The sequence below is a fragment of the Aptenodytes patagonicus genome, chromosome 4, assembly GCF_965638725.1.
Source record: "Aptenodytes patagonicus chromosome 4, bAptPat1.pri.cur, whole genome shotgun sequence".
NCBI lineage: Eukaryota > Metazoa > Chordata > Aves > Sphenisciformes > Spheniscidae > Aptenodytes > Aptenodytes patagonicus.
Window position 1 is genome coordinate 21,075,975 of NC_134952.1, and position 14,929 is coordinate 21,090,903.

At 38.5% G+C, this 14,929-nt stretch overlaps 1 protein-coding gene across 1 annotated transcript in view; it reads left to right on the top strand.

The window, feature by feature from the left end:
• The window catches only part of TBC1D19 (TBC1 domain family member 19), a 57,716-nt gene extending 45,096 nt beyond the window's left edge, over positions 1 to 12,620 (top strand). Inside the window, exons 15-21 of the mRNA XM_076336067.1 lie at positions 4,037 to 4,081; positions 5,340 to 5,372; positions 7,776 to 7,885; positions 9,076 to 9,167; positions 9,913 to 10,028; positions 11,004 to 11,074; positions 12,085 to 12,620. Coding sequence (XP_076192182.1) covers positions 4,037 to 4,081; positions 5,340 to 5,372; positions 7,776 to 7,885; positions 9,076 to 9,167; positions 9,913 to 10,028; positions 11,004 to 11,074; positions 12,085 to 12,159 — 542 coding nt within the window. The 3' untranslated portion in view covers positions 12,160 to 12,620. The remainder of the gene's footprint in view (positions 1 to 4,036; positions 4,082 to 5,339; positions 5,373 to 7,775; positions 7,886 to 9,075; positions 9,168 to 9,912; positions 10,029 to 11,003; positions 11,075 to 12,084) is intronic.
• Positions 12,621 to 14,929: the final 2,309 nt, after the last annotated feature.

Consider the following 14,929-nt stretch of genomic DNA (forward strand, 5'->3'; position numbering starts at 1 on the left):
AGGTCCGTGTCTGTCTTATGCTGAGGGCTCCAGAGCTGGGCGCAGTACTGCAGGTGGGGTCTCACCAGAGCAGAGTCGAGGGGCAGAATCCCCTCCCTCGACCTGCTGGCCACGATACAGCCCAGGATATGATTGGCTGCAAGCGCACATTGCTGGCTCATGTCCAGCTTTTCACCCACCAGTACCCCCAAGTCCTTCTCGGCAGGGCTGCTCTCAATCCCTTCATCCCCCAGCCTGTATTGATGCTGGGGGTTGCCCTGACCCAGGTGCAGGACCTTGCACTTGGCCTTGTTGAACCTCATGAGGTTCACACGGGCCCACTTCTCGACCTTGTCCAGGTCCCTCTGGATGGCATCCCGTCCCTCTGGCGTGTCGACCGCACCACTCAGCTTGGTGTCATCTGCAAACTTCCTGAGGGTGAGCTTGATCCCTCTGTCTATGTCATTGATGAAGATACTAAACAGTACTAGTCCCAATACAGACACCTGCGGGACACCACTCGTCACCAATCTCCATCTGGACATTGAGCCGTTGACCACTACCCTCTGGATGCGACCATCTAACCAATTCCTCACCCACCAGACAGTCCACCCATCAAATCCATATCTCTCCAATTTAGAGAGAAGGATGTTGTGGGGGACCGTGTCAAAGGCCTTACAGAGGTCCAGAGAGACGACATCTGTAGCCCTTCCCCTGTCCACTGATCCACTGATGTAGTCACTCCATCATAAAAGGTCACTAGGTTAGTCAGGCAGGACTTGCCCTTGGTGAAGCCACGCTGGCTGTCCTCCATGTGCCTTAGCATAGCTTCCAGGACAATCTGTTCCATGATCTTCCCAGGCACAGACGTGAGACTGAGTGGCCTGTAGTTCCCTGGGTCTTCCTTTTTGCCCTTTTTAAAAATGGGGGTTATGTTTCCCCTTTTCCAGTCAGTGGGAACTCCACTGGACTGCCACGACTTCTCAAATACGATGGATAGTGGCTTAGCAACTTCATCTGCCAGTTCCTTCAGGACCCGCAGATGGATCTCATCGGGTCCCATGGACTTGTGCACCTTCAGGTGCCTTAGATGGTCTTGAACCTGATGTTCTCCCACAGTGGGCTCTTCATTCTCCCAGTCCCCGCCTTTGCCTTCTGCGGCTTGGGCGGTGAGGCTCAAGCACTTGCTGGTGAAGACTGAGGCAAAAAAGTCATTGAGTACCTCCGCCTTCTCTGTGTCCCGGGTAACCAGGTCTCCCGTTTCGCTCCGGAGAGGGCCCGCGTTTTCCCTCGCCTTCCTTTTATCCCCAACGTACCTATAGAATCTTTTCTTGTTGCCCTTGATGTCCCTGGCCAGATTTAATTCTATCAGGGCTTTAGCTTTCCTAACCTGATCCCTGGCTGCTCAGACAATTGCTCTGTATTCCTCCCAGGCTACCTGTCCTTGCTTCCACCCTCTGTAGGCTTCCTTTGTGTGTCCGAGTTTGTCCAGGAGCCCCTTGTTCATCCATGCAGGCCTCCTGGTGTTTTTGCCTGACTTCCTCTTTGTTGGGATGCATCGCTCCTGAGCTTGAAGGAGGTGATCCTTGAATATCACCCAGCTTTCTTGGGCCCCTCTTCCCTCCGGGGCTTTGTCCCATGGCACTCTACCAAGCAGATCCCTGAAGAGGCCAAAGTCTGCTCTCCTGAACTCCAGGGGAGTGAGCTTGCTCTGCGCCCTCCTCGCTGCCCTAAGGATCTTGAATTGGTTTGGTCCACTTGCCTTCGCTGCCAACTTCTAATGCCATACCTCTGGGCTCTGTTTCCTTGCTTCTTAGATCCTCACCTGCCTTGGCTTTACCCAGAGGTTCCTAATTTTGTCTTCCTTCTTGAATCATTCAGCCATCCAATCACTTTCTTTTTCATGTACGTTCACCTTCTGTGTTCCCATTTTCTTCCTTGGTCCCTCGTGCCAGTGTATTTAGCCAAATGTGATGCCCTGTCCTGGTTTCGGCAGGGATAGAGTTAATTTCCTTCCTAGTAGCTGGTACAGTGCTGCGTTTTGGATTTAGGGTGAGAACAATGTTGATAACACACCCATGTTTTAGTTGTTGCTAAGTAGTGCTTACACTAGTCAAGGACTTTTCAGCTTCCCATGCTCTACCGACTGAGAAGGCTGGAGGTGCACAAGAAGCTGGGAGGGGGCACAGCCAAACTGGCCAAAGGGACATTCCATACCATGTGACGTCATGCTCAGTACATAAACTGGGGAAAGCTGGCCGGGGGGGCCGCTGCTCAGGGACCAGCTGGGCATCGGTCGGCGGGTGGTGAGCAATTGCACTGTGCATCACTTGCTTTGTGTATTATTATTATTATTATTATTATTATTATTATTATTATTATTACATTATTATTATGATTATTGTTGTTGTTATTTTATTTCAATTATTAAACTGTTTTTATCTCAACCCACAAGTTTTTCTCACTTCTACTCTTCCAATTCTCTCCCCCATCCCACCGGGGGGGGGGGTGGGGGTGGGGGGAGTGAGTGAGCGGCTGTGTCGTACTCGGTTGCCAACTAAGGTTAAACCACGACATCCCCGTACCAGTACTTTTTTGAACAGGACATCTGCTGACAGTTTTCCTCTTGCTGCTTCTTATGTTCACTAGAGGCAATGTTTGTTTTCTTTTTTTTTTTCCTTCCTCTATTGCTTTGTAGGTCTTTTCTCTCTCTTTAACTGAATTAGGGAGTTTTCTTTACCTACTTCTTGAAACAAGCAAAGGGCTCACCTGAGAGCTGAACAGCAGTGGGATCCCAGGTCTCACTTCAGGCACAGAGCCGTGGCAGCCCAGAAACACAGCTATGGGGAGCATCCTACTTATTCTTAGACAAATCTGGGGAATGAAGTTGCTGAAATCTAAATCTCTGTTGAACCTGTGCAGTGTAAATCCGAAAGGCTTGTAGGTCCTATTTTTGCCTAATTTTCCAAGAGATGTGCTTTATGCTAAAAATACTTTCCTTCCAGATTACAACTCCCTGCTGCACAGCAAGCAAACTATTGAAAGGAAAAGTTAAAAGTATTTTTTAGTTTAATGAAACAACTGATTTCTGTAATTGGAAAATACTGGTTTTGTTTTCATGGGGTAGCAGGCAAGAGCTTCACAGGTTAATTTTGAATTTAATTCAGTCAATTCATGCTACAGGAAAATAGCTAAGTCCAGATTCCATTGAACCTGACAAAAGTTCCCTGTGCTAAATTCTTCTGTGTAGAGTGAACAAAATACACAGAGATCTAAAAGATCTCTGAATATTCTATAAATTTTCATACAAGTAATTACATTTTCTAGTTGAATTTTCTCATTTTAAAACTAAAATAATTACAGCTTTTAATTAGTTGTAATTATGCTTAAAAACACTTTTCTATTTCTAAATAAGTTGTTATTTTTTTAATAGTAGATTTTAAATTATTAGGTTCTATAGTTAAAATATGGTTAACTAATATAACGTTCATTTTGCAAGGAAGAGAAAAAGTTATATGGTCAGTCTATACTATCAGTGATTGTCTTGACTTAATTAATCTTTTGTATCCAACAGCTTGCTTAAATATTTTTTTGTTATATCAAAACTATACCATCCACCTTCCTCTCTGTTGCAGGCTTAATGAAGCCTTGAATATTTTTTATCTGTTCTTGTATCTTTTTAAATGCCTTTCCTGTCCCTAGGTCCCCTTAACCTTATCCCCTCATAGAGCTTCACTGTCCTCAAGGTCTGCAGCGAACACCTTTAGAGCTCCTAAGACACACCCAAATAAAATCTCTGTGGGATAGCATTGCTGAAATCTTCCTCCTCTTTTTTGCTGTTTGTCTTCCTCCCGTATTGGTGCTGCGTTTTAGTTTTAGATCTGACACCGTACCTGTCCAATTGCATTGCTTGCTTGTTTTAGACAATATCAAATGGTCAATAATGTAATTAGTTATGATTTTTATAAATTGTACCTTAGAATCTACCTTTTTAATTTAAATCTTCATACCTTTTAACAGTTTAATCACATTTTAATTGTGGTTTGATGATTCACAGGAAAACTTGGAATGGAAGAATATGCTGTTTTCTATCCTCCAAATGGTAAGAATTATACTGTTGCCTCCTCTAGTGGTAGATTGGAAAGATACAGGATTTTTTTTCTCAAATACTTGATAACTTCTCTTTCTATTACAAATTATGTTTTGCTGTTATTCTGCAAAATTCATTAATTTAAAGGAGTAAGCTGGACTGAAGCTACTCCAAAACCACATTCAGCCTGGTGTTAGTAGTCACATATGGAGTTTGTCTATGTGTGTGGGAAGGAGAAGGAAAACAACTTCTGGTGCAGCAGCTTGTATTCCAGTCTTGTATCACCACTTAGATCTGAATGATACCTGCTGAAACTGTCTAACCCCCAGCTTTTCAGTACTCAACAAACCACACCTTAAAGTCTTTTCCTTTCAAAATTTGTGTTCATTTTAAAAATTCAGATATAACTAATCTATATAATTTTAAGTTAATACTATTGCTGCTGTTGTTACTTCAGTTATTAAAATTCTTTTTTTCAGCTCTTATTTTGACCATTTCAATCCCCGTCTATTGAATCTTTTCCCTGTTTTTGCACTGCATTTGTATTTTACGTTCAAGCTCTTTGCTCTTGCTTTCAAGGCCTTACGCCTTAGGTCACCAATCTTAAATCTGTGTCTCTGGCCTTGTCTTTTATGTCTTCTGTGTTCCAGTGGTGTCAGTTGTAGCACATACTTTTGTTCCCCCTTCTTCCATTTTTGCCTCTGCAGTTCTTTGCAGCTTTGTAGCCATGAAGCATTGTCCTTATGACCTTTTGCCAAAGCAGCTCTCTCTTACCGGTCCTCTATGAAAATTAATGAATGGGAGCTAAGATCAGCTAGAACGGAGGAGAGAACTGTCATGATACAACTGCCAAGTCCTCTAAATGTTTTATCCAAGTACTACATGAATGACTAGAGGTCTTGGCCTCCTTTTTTCCTGCTCCCTCCTTATCAGTGCATGACATTTACAGGTTGTCATTTATCTGAAATTAGGTTCTGATTTCAGCAAAGCTTATATGTAATAACTTCATGGAAACAGAGCTTTACTTGGCTTTCTAGGAACTATAGCATGTGTTCAAGCACGTAGTTGGTTGTACTGAAGTAAGTGATACAATTCCTGTACTTAAATAATTATAAGATTGAGATCTAAGACTGCAGGTGCCATAACAAGGAAATATTTTATTCCTATGGTAGGCAGAATACAGTTTAGAAACTTGGGGGAACAATACATTTTTTTTTACATGGATAAAAAGAAATATGAAAGAACAAAAAAAAATATTTTTGTTTTGTAGGTGTAATTCCTTTTCACGGCTTTTCTATGTATGGTAAGTGTGACTCTCATAAACTCTTAAAACCTCAGGATTGCTTTTTATTGTATTGTAGTTTAAAGCTGTATGTACTTTTCTGCAACTTTTAAACGTGTGTATTCTGTTTCTTTGTGTATGAAGACTGTTGTATATAATTTTAAAAATTCCAGGCTGTTTCTGTTTACTCACATTACAGCTCGCTACCGTGTGGGAGTTCCTTCTTTGAGAGCTAATAGTTGAGCTATACATCTTAATGTATATGAATAGAGGGATAAAGTTTGTTGACAGATTGCTCTTTTCTTGTGTATCACTTCTGGATAGACCAAGTTACCTGTGAAAAGAGTTCTTAAAAACATGAATTATGTGAAAGGCCTGTTGCTGTATCCATTTGCCTAGAACAAGTGTTAAAGGAGCATTAAATGATAGAATGGTTGCTACTTTACTGCACAGAGGAACAAGATTTCTAGGAAAAGAGCAGAAAAATCTCCTCAGGTCTCTGACGTAACAAGGCAGCTAGTGCAAAGAGACTCCAACAATGTGAGACTGTTTGTTACAGCCTTCCAGTTTTTTCCTTTGATTTATCAAAGGTGTTTGTGGCATCACAGGGCAAGCAGATTTTAAGATTATACTTAAAATGCTATGTTTTGCTAATTGGAAAGTTTAATGATCACATGATCACTAAAATCAGGCGATTTAAATATGAAATGCAAATTTGAACCTGAGTAGGGAATCTAAGTCTTTGAAGTAATGAACAGCTTAGTTACAAACTCTTCCTTAGGTACTCACTAGGAGGCTTTCAATTTTTCTGCGTGAAACCACTTTTCAAAATGTTTGTATTTGACTCTGCCCTTGAGAACAGCGTCTCTCAAACTGGGTGTGAGCTTCTTCCCTCCCTCCTGTCCTCTGTCCTTGTAAGGGCTCAGAATATGCTGGTTGTGAGAAAGAGGGAGGCTGAAAAGTAAGGCAGCAGAAACACTAGTGTAACTCCAGGCTGTGGGTAAGGTAGCTGGGACCAAGCAGAGCATCCCGTGTATTCCAGGCTGTGCTGCTCTCGGAGGAAGTATCTGGGTCCTTATGTAAATCCTATACACTTTTGCATGTTCGCATGCATACACTCGTACAGTGCCAACTGTCAGGCACTGTTCTGTTATCCTCCTGGCCTTTATGTACATATGCACGCTGCCAACTCTTCCACCTCCATCTTCAATCCTTAAAAACAGGCACACTAGTAACACCCTCTGCTTTTCTTACCCCTACGTAAGTGCACATTTCTGTGAACATCTCACGCTACCTTAGCACCCCACCTCTCATACACATACGCCATTATTTTCTATTAAGCCACCTTCTCTGATATATGTATGAAAATGAATTCACACATGCATACACCCATATATATATATGTACATATACCTACGTGCATATGTATACATACAACAAATGTATCCATATCCCTATCTTTGTGTAAATAAAACTGGAAGGGAAGGTGAATCTAGAGATAGGGACTATGAGTATGTTAAAATGTAAGCTGTCATCCAGAATGAATGCGCCTGTAAAATGAAGCAGTAGATGTGGTGAGTGAGTGGACAGATGAAAAAGCTGATTACAGAAATGCATAGAGAACAACTGTCTGTGAAACATGCATTGAATGAATGGCGTAGAAATCGCGGGGAACTGATTGTGTTTGTACAGCATATACATACAATAGATTTATCTATATGCTAGACTTTTACAAAAAGAAAAAAGGGACTGATTGAAAAAAAGTTTGAGAACCGCTGCTTTACAAATGTAGCCAACTGTTATTTTGAATCAGGTATATTAAAACACTTCTAAACAGTAAAGTACCAAACGTCCGTGTTTTTCAGATCTTATAAGAAATAAACAGGTCTCCATCAATCAGTCATACTTACGTGATGTTATTGTGGCAACCAGAAGCTATTTTTTTAATATTTTTGTTTTCACAACACCCATCTTCAAGCAGTAAACTTATTCCAGTCTTACAAACGGGGAACCAATTTGGAGATGGTCACTAGCCCAAGAGCACACTGGAAGTTATAGACCGTTGAATCAAAAACTTGCATTGTTCAACATATCGTTGCCCTACACCCCAGAGAAGCTATCCTTAAAGCGTATTTCTTATGCTTAGGAAGCCAGCGCTGTAGTAAGCAGGTTCTAATTGGTTTAGATTCTTGAAATATATAGAACTATTATCTAGAATGTATTGTACTCCCTTTCTTAACTTTTTACATCAAATGATAGACTCTATTATAAAATATCTCTGTCTAAATAATTGGTTTAGTATTGTTTTTGTAAATTGTACTACTATAAATTACTTGTTTTTTCCTCATGCTTCATGCACTTAATCATTGAACTCTTTTAGCAGTTTACAGTGTTGAGTCAATTATAATTCTTTTATCCTTTCAGTTGCTCCACTTTGTTTTCTGTACCATGAACCTTCCAAATTGTATCAGATATTCCGTGAGATGTATGTGCGTTTTTTCTTCAGACTCCATTCCATCTCTTCTCATCCCTCTGTAAGTTCATTAGGAATTAAAACCCACTCACTTGATATTCTGTTTGCTATGTAACAATAATATACAGTGTCATGATTTTCTATGTGACTGAAAACTATATACAAGCTTGGAAAGAATATTAGGTAACTCCAGTTTGGATATTGTTGTTTTCTACGCCAATGTTAGTCTTTGCTATAGAATATCATGTACTTTAAAATAGTACAGTTCTCATTTTATGAGGGTTTTTTTTTTTTGAGAGTCAAGTCTTTTGTGTAATAGGTTTCTCAGTTCAAGCAGTTACATAAATGCGTACTTGCTTTCATTTCAATCAATAACATGTAAGCACACACACTTTAGTGTTTTCTGGGGTCATATATATACAGATATTGTTTCAGTGATATCAAGTTGATGTCTGTTTCTTTAACTCAAGTAGCTTTATGTGACAGCACGTGCTTTTTAGCACTACTAGATGAATTTTAAATAATTTAGTTATGTTTATGATCAGGACCAGCTGTCTTGAATGTAAGACAATTGAAGAAATTTGCTCATCTTCTATTTTTGAAGAATAAAACATAGTAATTTTTTTTTCTCCTTCACAAAGTGCTGGATAGTTATGTTACTTTTTGAAAACATTTCCTGGTTAAAAGAAAATCATTTCCTTGATATACCATTTCAAGGCTGTGCATTGTGCTTTCAGTCATTAATAGCAGGGAAACCAGTCAGACAGGAGTCTTTTAATTTTCATGGTAATTTTTACAAGAAATTTTAAAATGTGTTTGCATTTAACTTTTTGTAATTGCTGTTTGTTTCTAGTTTCAGAGATATATTATTTCTCACATCCTCTGTTTTTTAGTGTATATATAGTGTAACTGAGTTCTGTTTCATCGAAGTGGAAATATTTCAAGTAGGTCATATTATAATAACCCACTAGGTACTTAGACCCTGACATACAAATACCATAAGTAACTTACAGCTGAAAGGGACTATCAAAATATATTATGTTGCTAATACATACATAGAATTGTAGGAGCAAGGCTTTAGTGACTGAAGGCATTAGAGCTGTTTGTCCTGCTTACGTGAGCTATGTATTATATCATTAATAGTGTTTTATTGCTTGAATTAAAAATTCATGCATACTTACATGCTGATACTGTTTTATCAGATTTGACAGGATGAGTGTTAGTATTCAGGATATGATCTTGTTTCATTAGGGCATTGTGTCATTGTGTTTGCTGTTCGAGACTCTTCTACAAACCCATCTGCCCCAGCTCTTTTATCACCTTCGAGAAATTGGGGCTCAGCCGTAAGTACTTCTTTCTGACTTGCTACAAATGTTGCAGATTCATTGTTCAGAAAATGCTGTTCTGCAGTATTTTGATTTAAAAGCTATGGGAAATTATTCAAAAGTGCAAACATCAATGTGCCATTTTTCCTTGAAAGTCAGTTGGAGCCCTTCCTCTAACCTGCATATATGTGCTTTGTGCATATTTCTTCTGTATGTTCTGTGAAGAAGAGAGGAGAATTGTTCCATGAGAAATGCTGCATTATTTAGCTAAGTTTCAGTTATTCATGTCAGATCTCATGGAACTAAGTGATTTATTTCCTAGAGGACAGAAGACAGAGATATGTTAGTTACAGCAGAAGCTACTGGAAGGGGAGAGAGAGCAAGAGGCTGTCATTCTGTAGTGTACTCATGGCACCAAGTGCAACAGAACCTGAAAATCTTGTTATAATTGGTATCCACCATAATAGCATAAAAGCAGAAAGGATGAAACATTGGGGGTGATAATAGCTGAGGATCCCTCTAATGTGATTGCTTGGTCAGACTATTTTAATGATATTAGTACTTTGTCAAATGAGATGCTAAATAGTTTTCTGATGGCTGTTGCAAACAAAAATATTGATTATTAATGCAGCAAGAGAAAATGGCTATTCTTCCTGGAAGAGAAATGCAGAAGAATAATAAAATATTTTCAATTTATAGAGGATCTGTCTGATCATTATGGGAGACAGAAATATAATAACTATTGTTTATCACTTGTTTGCAGGCTACGAATTTCATTTAAATGGATGGTACGGGCATTTTCTGGTTATTTAGCTACAGATCAGCTCTTGCTTCTTTGGGACAGAATCCTGGGATACAACTCTCTAGAAATTCTTGCTGGTAATATAATTATTTTTACAAAATGTGTTAAGTCCAGGTGGATGTAAGGCAAATACATGTTAGCTTCAATGTGTTTTGTGACAAGAAGAAAATAGTTGCTCTTTGAATGCTGAAAGTAGATGACATACGTGTCAGAGAGTATAACTTTTAGAAAACTAGAACTGCATAAATACTGCATCTCTAACAAAAATATGCGAGGTAATTTTTTTTTTTTTATGACAGCACTCCAAAAATGCTAAGTGGTCTGTGAACAGAACATAGGATGTTCTCTCAGCTTCAGTGGTAACAATAAATGAGTTTATCACCTTTCACAGAATACAAGATTCATGTTACCCATTTATGGCAAGTACTTCTTCAGTACTTAGAGCAACTGAGAATTCCCCAGATTTTGCTGGATTTCTTCTTTCAAAGCCCCATCTTTTAAGAGGCTTTGAAAGTTTTGTACTTATTTCTTATAAAGGAAATTCTGTCCCAAGTTTTATGCAAGGTTTTAGATGGGGGTTCTAAGGAAGACATGTATCTTCAGTTGGGTCAGATTTTAAATGCAAAGTAGGTGAAGAGAAGAGAAAAGGGTTTGGTTCATGTAAGACAGCTATGTAGAGAAATACAATTATGTAAGATAGTACAAAATAAATGAATGGTGTTTTTAATGTTATATAATATTCACAACTGAAATATTGCTATTTAAATAAATTAAAATTATTGGCTTAGAAATTAACTAATTGTAAATCACCTTGTCCCTTTTAATTAAAAGCTAGTCACCTGAAACTCAAGCATTTTCACTCAGACTTTTCTGGAAGAATGTTGTGTTTTAAAGAATGGCCAAAGAAACTCGAACACGGCCATCCATTGTATATTATTCTTCAGAATCAAAATAGTTACTCTGAGGGAGTGAGAACGGGTATTTTACATCAAGATAAATTCTAACTACTAATTAACAGGTCAGCAACTTAAATATTGGGTCTTTCCTTTCAGTCTTGGCAGCTGCTGTGTTTGCTTTCCGAGCAGTCAACCTGATGGAGGTGACATCACTGGCTGCAGCTGAAGTAAGGATAAGTTTCAGTTAGAGGAGATTGAAATAGTTTCTGTTGCTTTGCCAACAAGAGTAACTTAAGCTTCGCATGGCACGTGGTGCATAGTGCAAATCTTTCTGCCTAAATTCTTACCTTAGATAAAAAACTAAGGAAATTGTGAACATGCAGTACATAATACTGCTTTTCTGGAGTAAAAAGAAATAAAAGAGTATATTTGCTACAAAAATGCAATGTTATCAAATTATTTTGTACAATCAGATTTTTTTTGTCTCTTAATATATAATCTATGTTTGTGGGATATATTATTTTCGAAATATTGTGACGGTTTGCACCTTTTTTCTCAGTGCATTTTAATGTAGTTGCTTCTGTGCTTTTTGATATTACAAAAATTTTACAAGATTATTTTTGTCAATATTGAATCTGAAATTTCACTGCAAGTACTGTCATTTTACAGATGGGAAATGAAGAAAATTAAGTCGTTAAGGTGAAGATTATTATTGTTTATCTCTAGGAATTTGTTAAAATATATTGTTTCCCAAAAATCTGGTGATGTATTTTTTTCAAACTTTGAGAGCTTGTGATGACCCTTTCTTTCTTTTTTTTTTTCAACATACTTTCATGAGAAGACATTGACTATTTGAGTCATTACATTGGACTTACTTCACAAGTACTATCCAAGCCACAGGATAAGGATTCTTAATTCCCCATTATTTTTAGAAGCAAGTTGAAATGTTAGACCCCTTATTCACCCATGATGCCATGTATATTTGAAGTAAGGCTAAAGGCTAAAATAAAGTTACTTGGTTTATATACGTAAACATATGCTTTTTCTTTGAAATGTTAGAATGAAAAATAATACAATAAGGCACTAACATAAAACAGCGTAATTTGTTTCTAGCCAGGTCTGAATCTAATTATTGTTAGTATTGTAGGATTTGAATCTTCTTCTGACTTCTTGACTTCCTTTACAGAAATTTGATTCAAATGTCAAGTTTAACAAGCCTTTTTGTTTTTTATCCCAGGCTGTGCTTGCTGACCTTTCAACCCTGAAAGTTATGCCTCTTCTTCAAATCTTCTTGTTCGCTACTGTCACTTGATCTGCTTCAACAATACTGGTACCACAATTCCAGTCTTTCTTGAGAAGCTAATCATCAACTATGCAATGTCTGCATAAAACCAAAATTAAGCTGTATGTGTAATATTAATTTAGAAATCATGACCTTAAAATTTTCTAAGTGTAAACAATAACTTTGCACACGAGTGTGTGCAGTGCATGCTACTGAATTTCACCGTAACAGCAATGGTTATTACTTGTACATTAAGAATTACTACTTGTGCAAATGAACAATGTGAATCAGTGTCTAAAAATGCATGTAATATTAAATAAATGTAAATGTAATTAAGTAAATGTAATTTGTGATCCGAGTGTTGTGATGTTAAAGTTGGAGTTGTAAAAGCTCTCTTTTAATATGAAATGACTTTTTCAAGCTCACAGCTTAGAGGGTATCAGCTCAAATACCGTCAATTGAGAAAATAAAGATGCTTTAACTTGCAAGAATTTTTTTCTCATTTTCTAAGAAAAAGATAGGATCATACACCAGTTCTGCTATCTCTATCTTATTTATTCGCTTCACAGAAATTTTCTCCATGTTCTTTCTCACGTTAGCTACTTCCGTTTATTCTTTTCATATACAGAGATGTAGTCACGCATTCCCCATTCATCTTCAGGTAGGTATACAGCTATCTCAGGCGTCTTCTAAACTCCTACCCAGAGCCCCATCAAAGGCCCCGTGTCGTAAAGTATGTTCCCCTGCAGAGAAGGCCTGAGCATAGCTTCCTTCAGAACTTGTTGGAGCCGGTCCTTAAGTGAGCCAAACTATTCCCCTGAGGACGATGCCAAGAGTCCTCTCGCCGTGCCCCGCACCCTCTTTGGGAGAGCAGTGCTATGCCTTTGCATACTTTCCAGCCTCTCTGATTCAACAGCTCGGGCTTCAGTTCAGAATCCAAACTTGTATCGATGTGTGACGGACTGTCACTACACACTCAGGCTGGCTCATCGTCTGTTAGTCATTGTACCTTTTTGTGAGGTCTTCCAGCTTTTTCCACTGATTGGTTTAATACCAAAGCTGGAATCAATAATCTGATTTGATTAAGCATATCTGAATACCTGAAAAAGGATCAAAGTCAAAAGAACATAATGGGTAATCTAGCCACTGTGTTTGCCGTAGGACTTTTATCTTCGCCTAATTTACATACATGTAGTTGTCATCATTTGTCATACATACTGAACGTATGACAGTGAAACATGAATCCTTCATAGTTTGCTCAAAAGTTGTCTGAAAAGTGATCTAAAGTGCAGTCTCAGATAGGGTTATGAGCTTTATGTCTGTGATTCTTGTCTCTGTCAGGATAATGTAGTAAGAAACTTACTGAACTTTTATAGACTGCTAGTATATTTATAAGGCTAATTTTAAAAAAGGTAAAGTTGTAGACTCCATATGATCACTTCTTGTATAAAGAACCAAACTGCTTAACAGATGTGACATACTGAATGAGGATATTCAGGGAAATTTTGTTCTGGATAACAAAGAAAATTGATCTTTCCTTAATATTTGCAAGAAATGGTTTTAACTGTTTAACTAGAGGCTTTTCTATGACATGTAGTTTTTAAAAAGAGGACACACGTGACAGCTTTTATCTTTACAGCAAGTATTACCCCGTTTTACATATGGGGAATGGAGGCATAGAAAAATAAAGTGGTTTGCTAAAGATTACAGAGTAAATTCCTAAAAGATGTGAGCAGTCTCTCCTCTCCTGAATTCCTGGTTATACTTCAGGATGCTCAGTTTCTGTATTAACTGCAAGACCTTATTTCATCTTCAGAACAACACATAATGCCCATCTACCTCTAAAAATGCGGCATTTTGCAGTTTTTAAAATCTGTAAGATTGGGTAGCAATTTAGAAATTATAATGTTACAAAGCAGTCACAAGAATTGTGGCTCAGTAAGGTCATTACAAGGTTACCATGGCTTTTTAGGGAATTAAAAGTATTTAGTAAATAGCAAGGGAGATTCCCTAGAGGTCTGCTGACCCTCTAATTCCCATTGCTCTGTGCAAGTACATTGTGCAGAATCTGAACAGTATCCTAACCCGTTCCATACTGGGATTTTTGAGTGATATTTTTTCTTTTTTTCATTTTTACTAGTTTTGAAAATGTTATAAGTAGGCAGAGATAGAGACTGTTGGGTTCTTGTTTGAACAAGCAGTTCTGCGACTAACAGAATATGGTCTGTTTTCCTCTGACTTGGCACCTCGTTATTCATCCGAACAACCTTGCATCTCCCTTGTGTCCCCTCTACCTTCCCCACTGGAGTACTTAAACTCCTCTTCCTGACCTCCACCCTCGTTTCTCCTGATGGCTGGACAGGGACCTTGCGCTCTGCGGCTAGTGTGGACCAACACGCATCTTCGGCTGTGCCACTCGTGCTGACTGCCCGGGCTGGCTGCTCCGTGAGCCTGGGGCGATGCTGTGCCTCTTACTTCAGGGTTGGCCAAAGGCTTCACGGACTGCATGCAGCTCTTGAGCCAGGTATCGTATGGACCAGCTGTAGCAGCAAATCTCTTGAAGACCTCTGCTGCCTTTTGTCAGATGTTTAAGTTGACTTCTCTGAGACACGGAAAGATGGACACACACACACGGAGGGACGTGTATACAGGCAAAATGAGTATAATTGCTTTAAAAATGAGGTTAAGATGAGATTAAAAATGAATGAGATCCTCTCCTTAGGCTTCAACTATACTGTTAGATTTTTATATCTTTTTTAAAATCTATTTTAAAAAATTGCCTTTACTGAAGATGTATTGC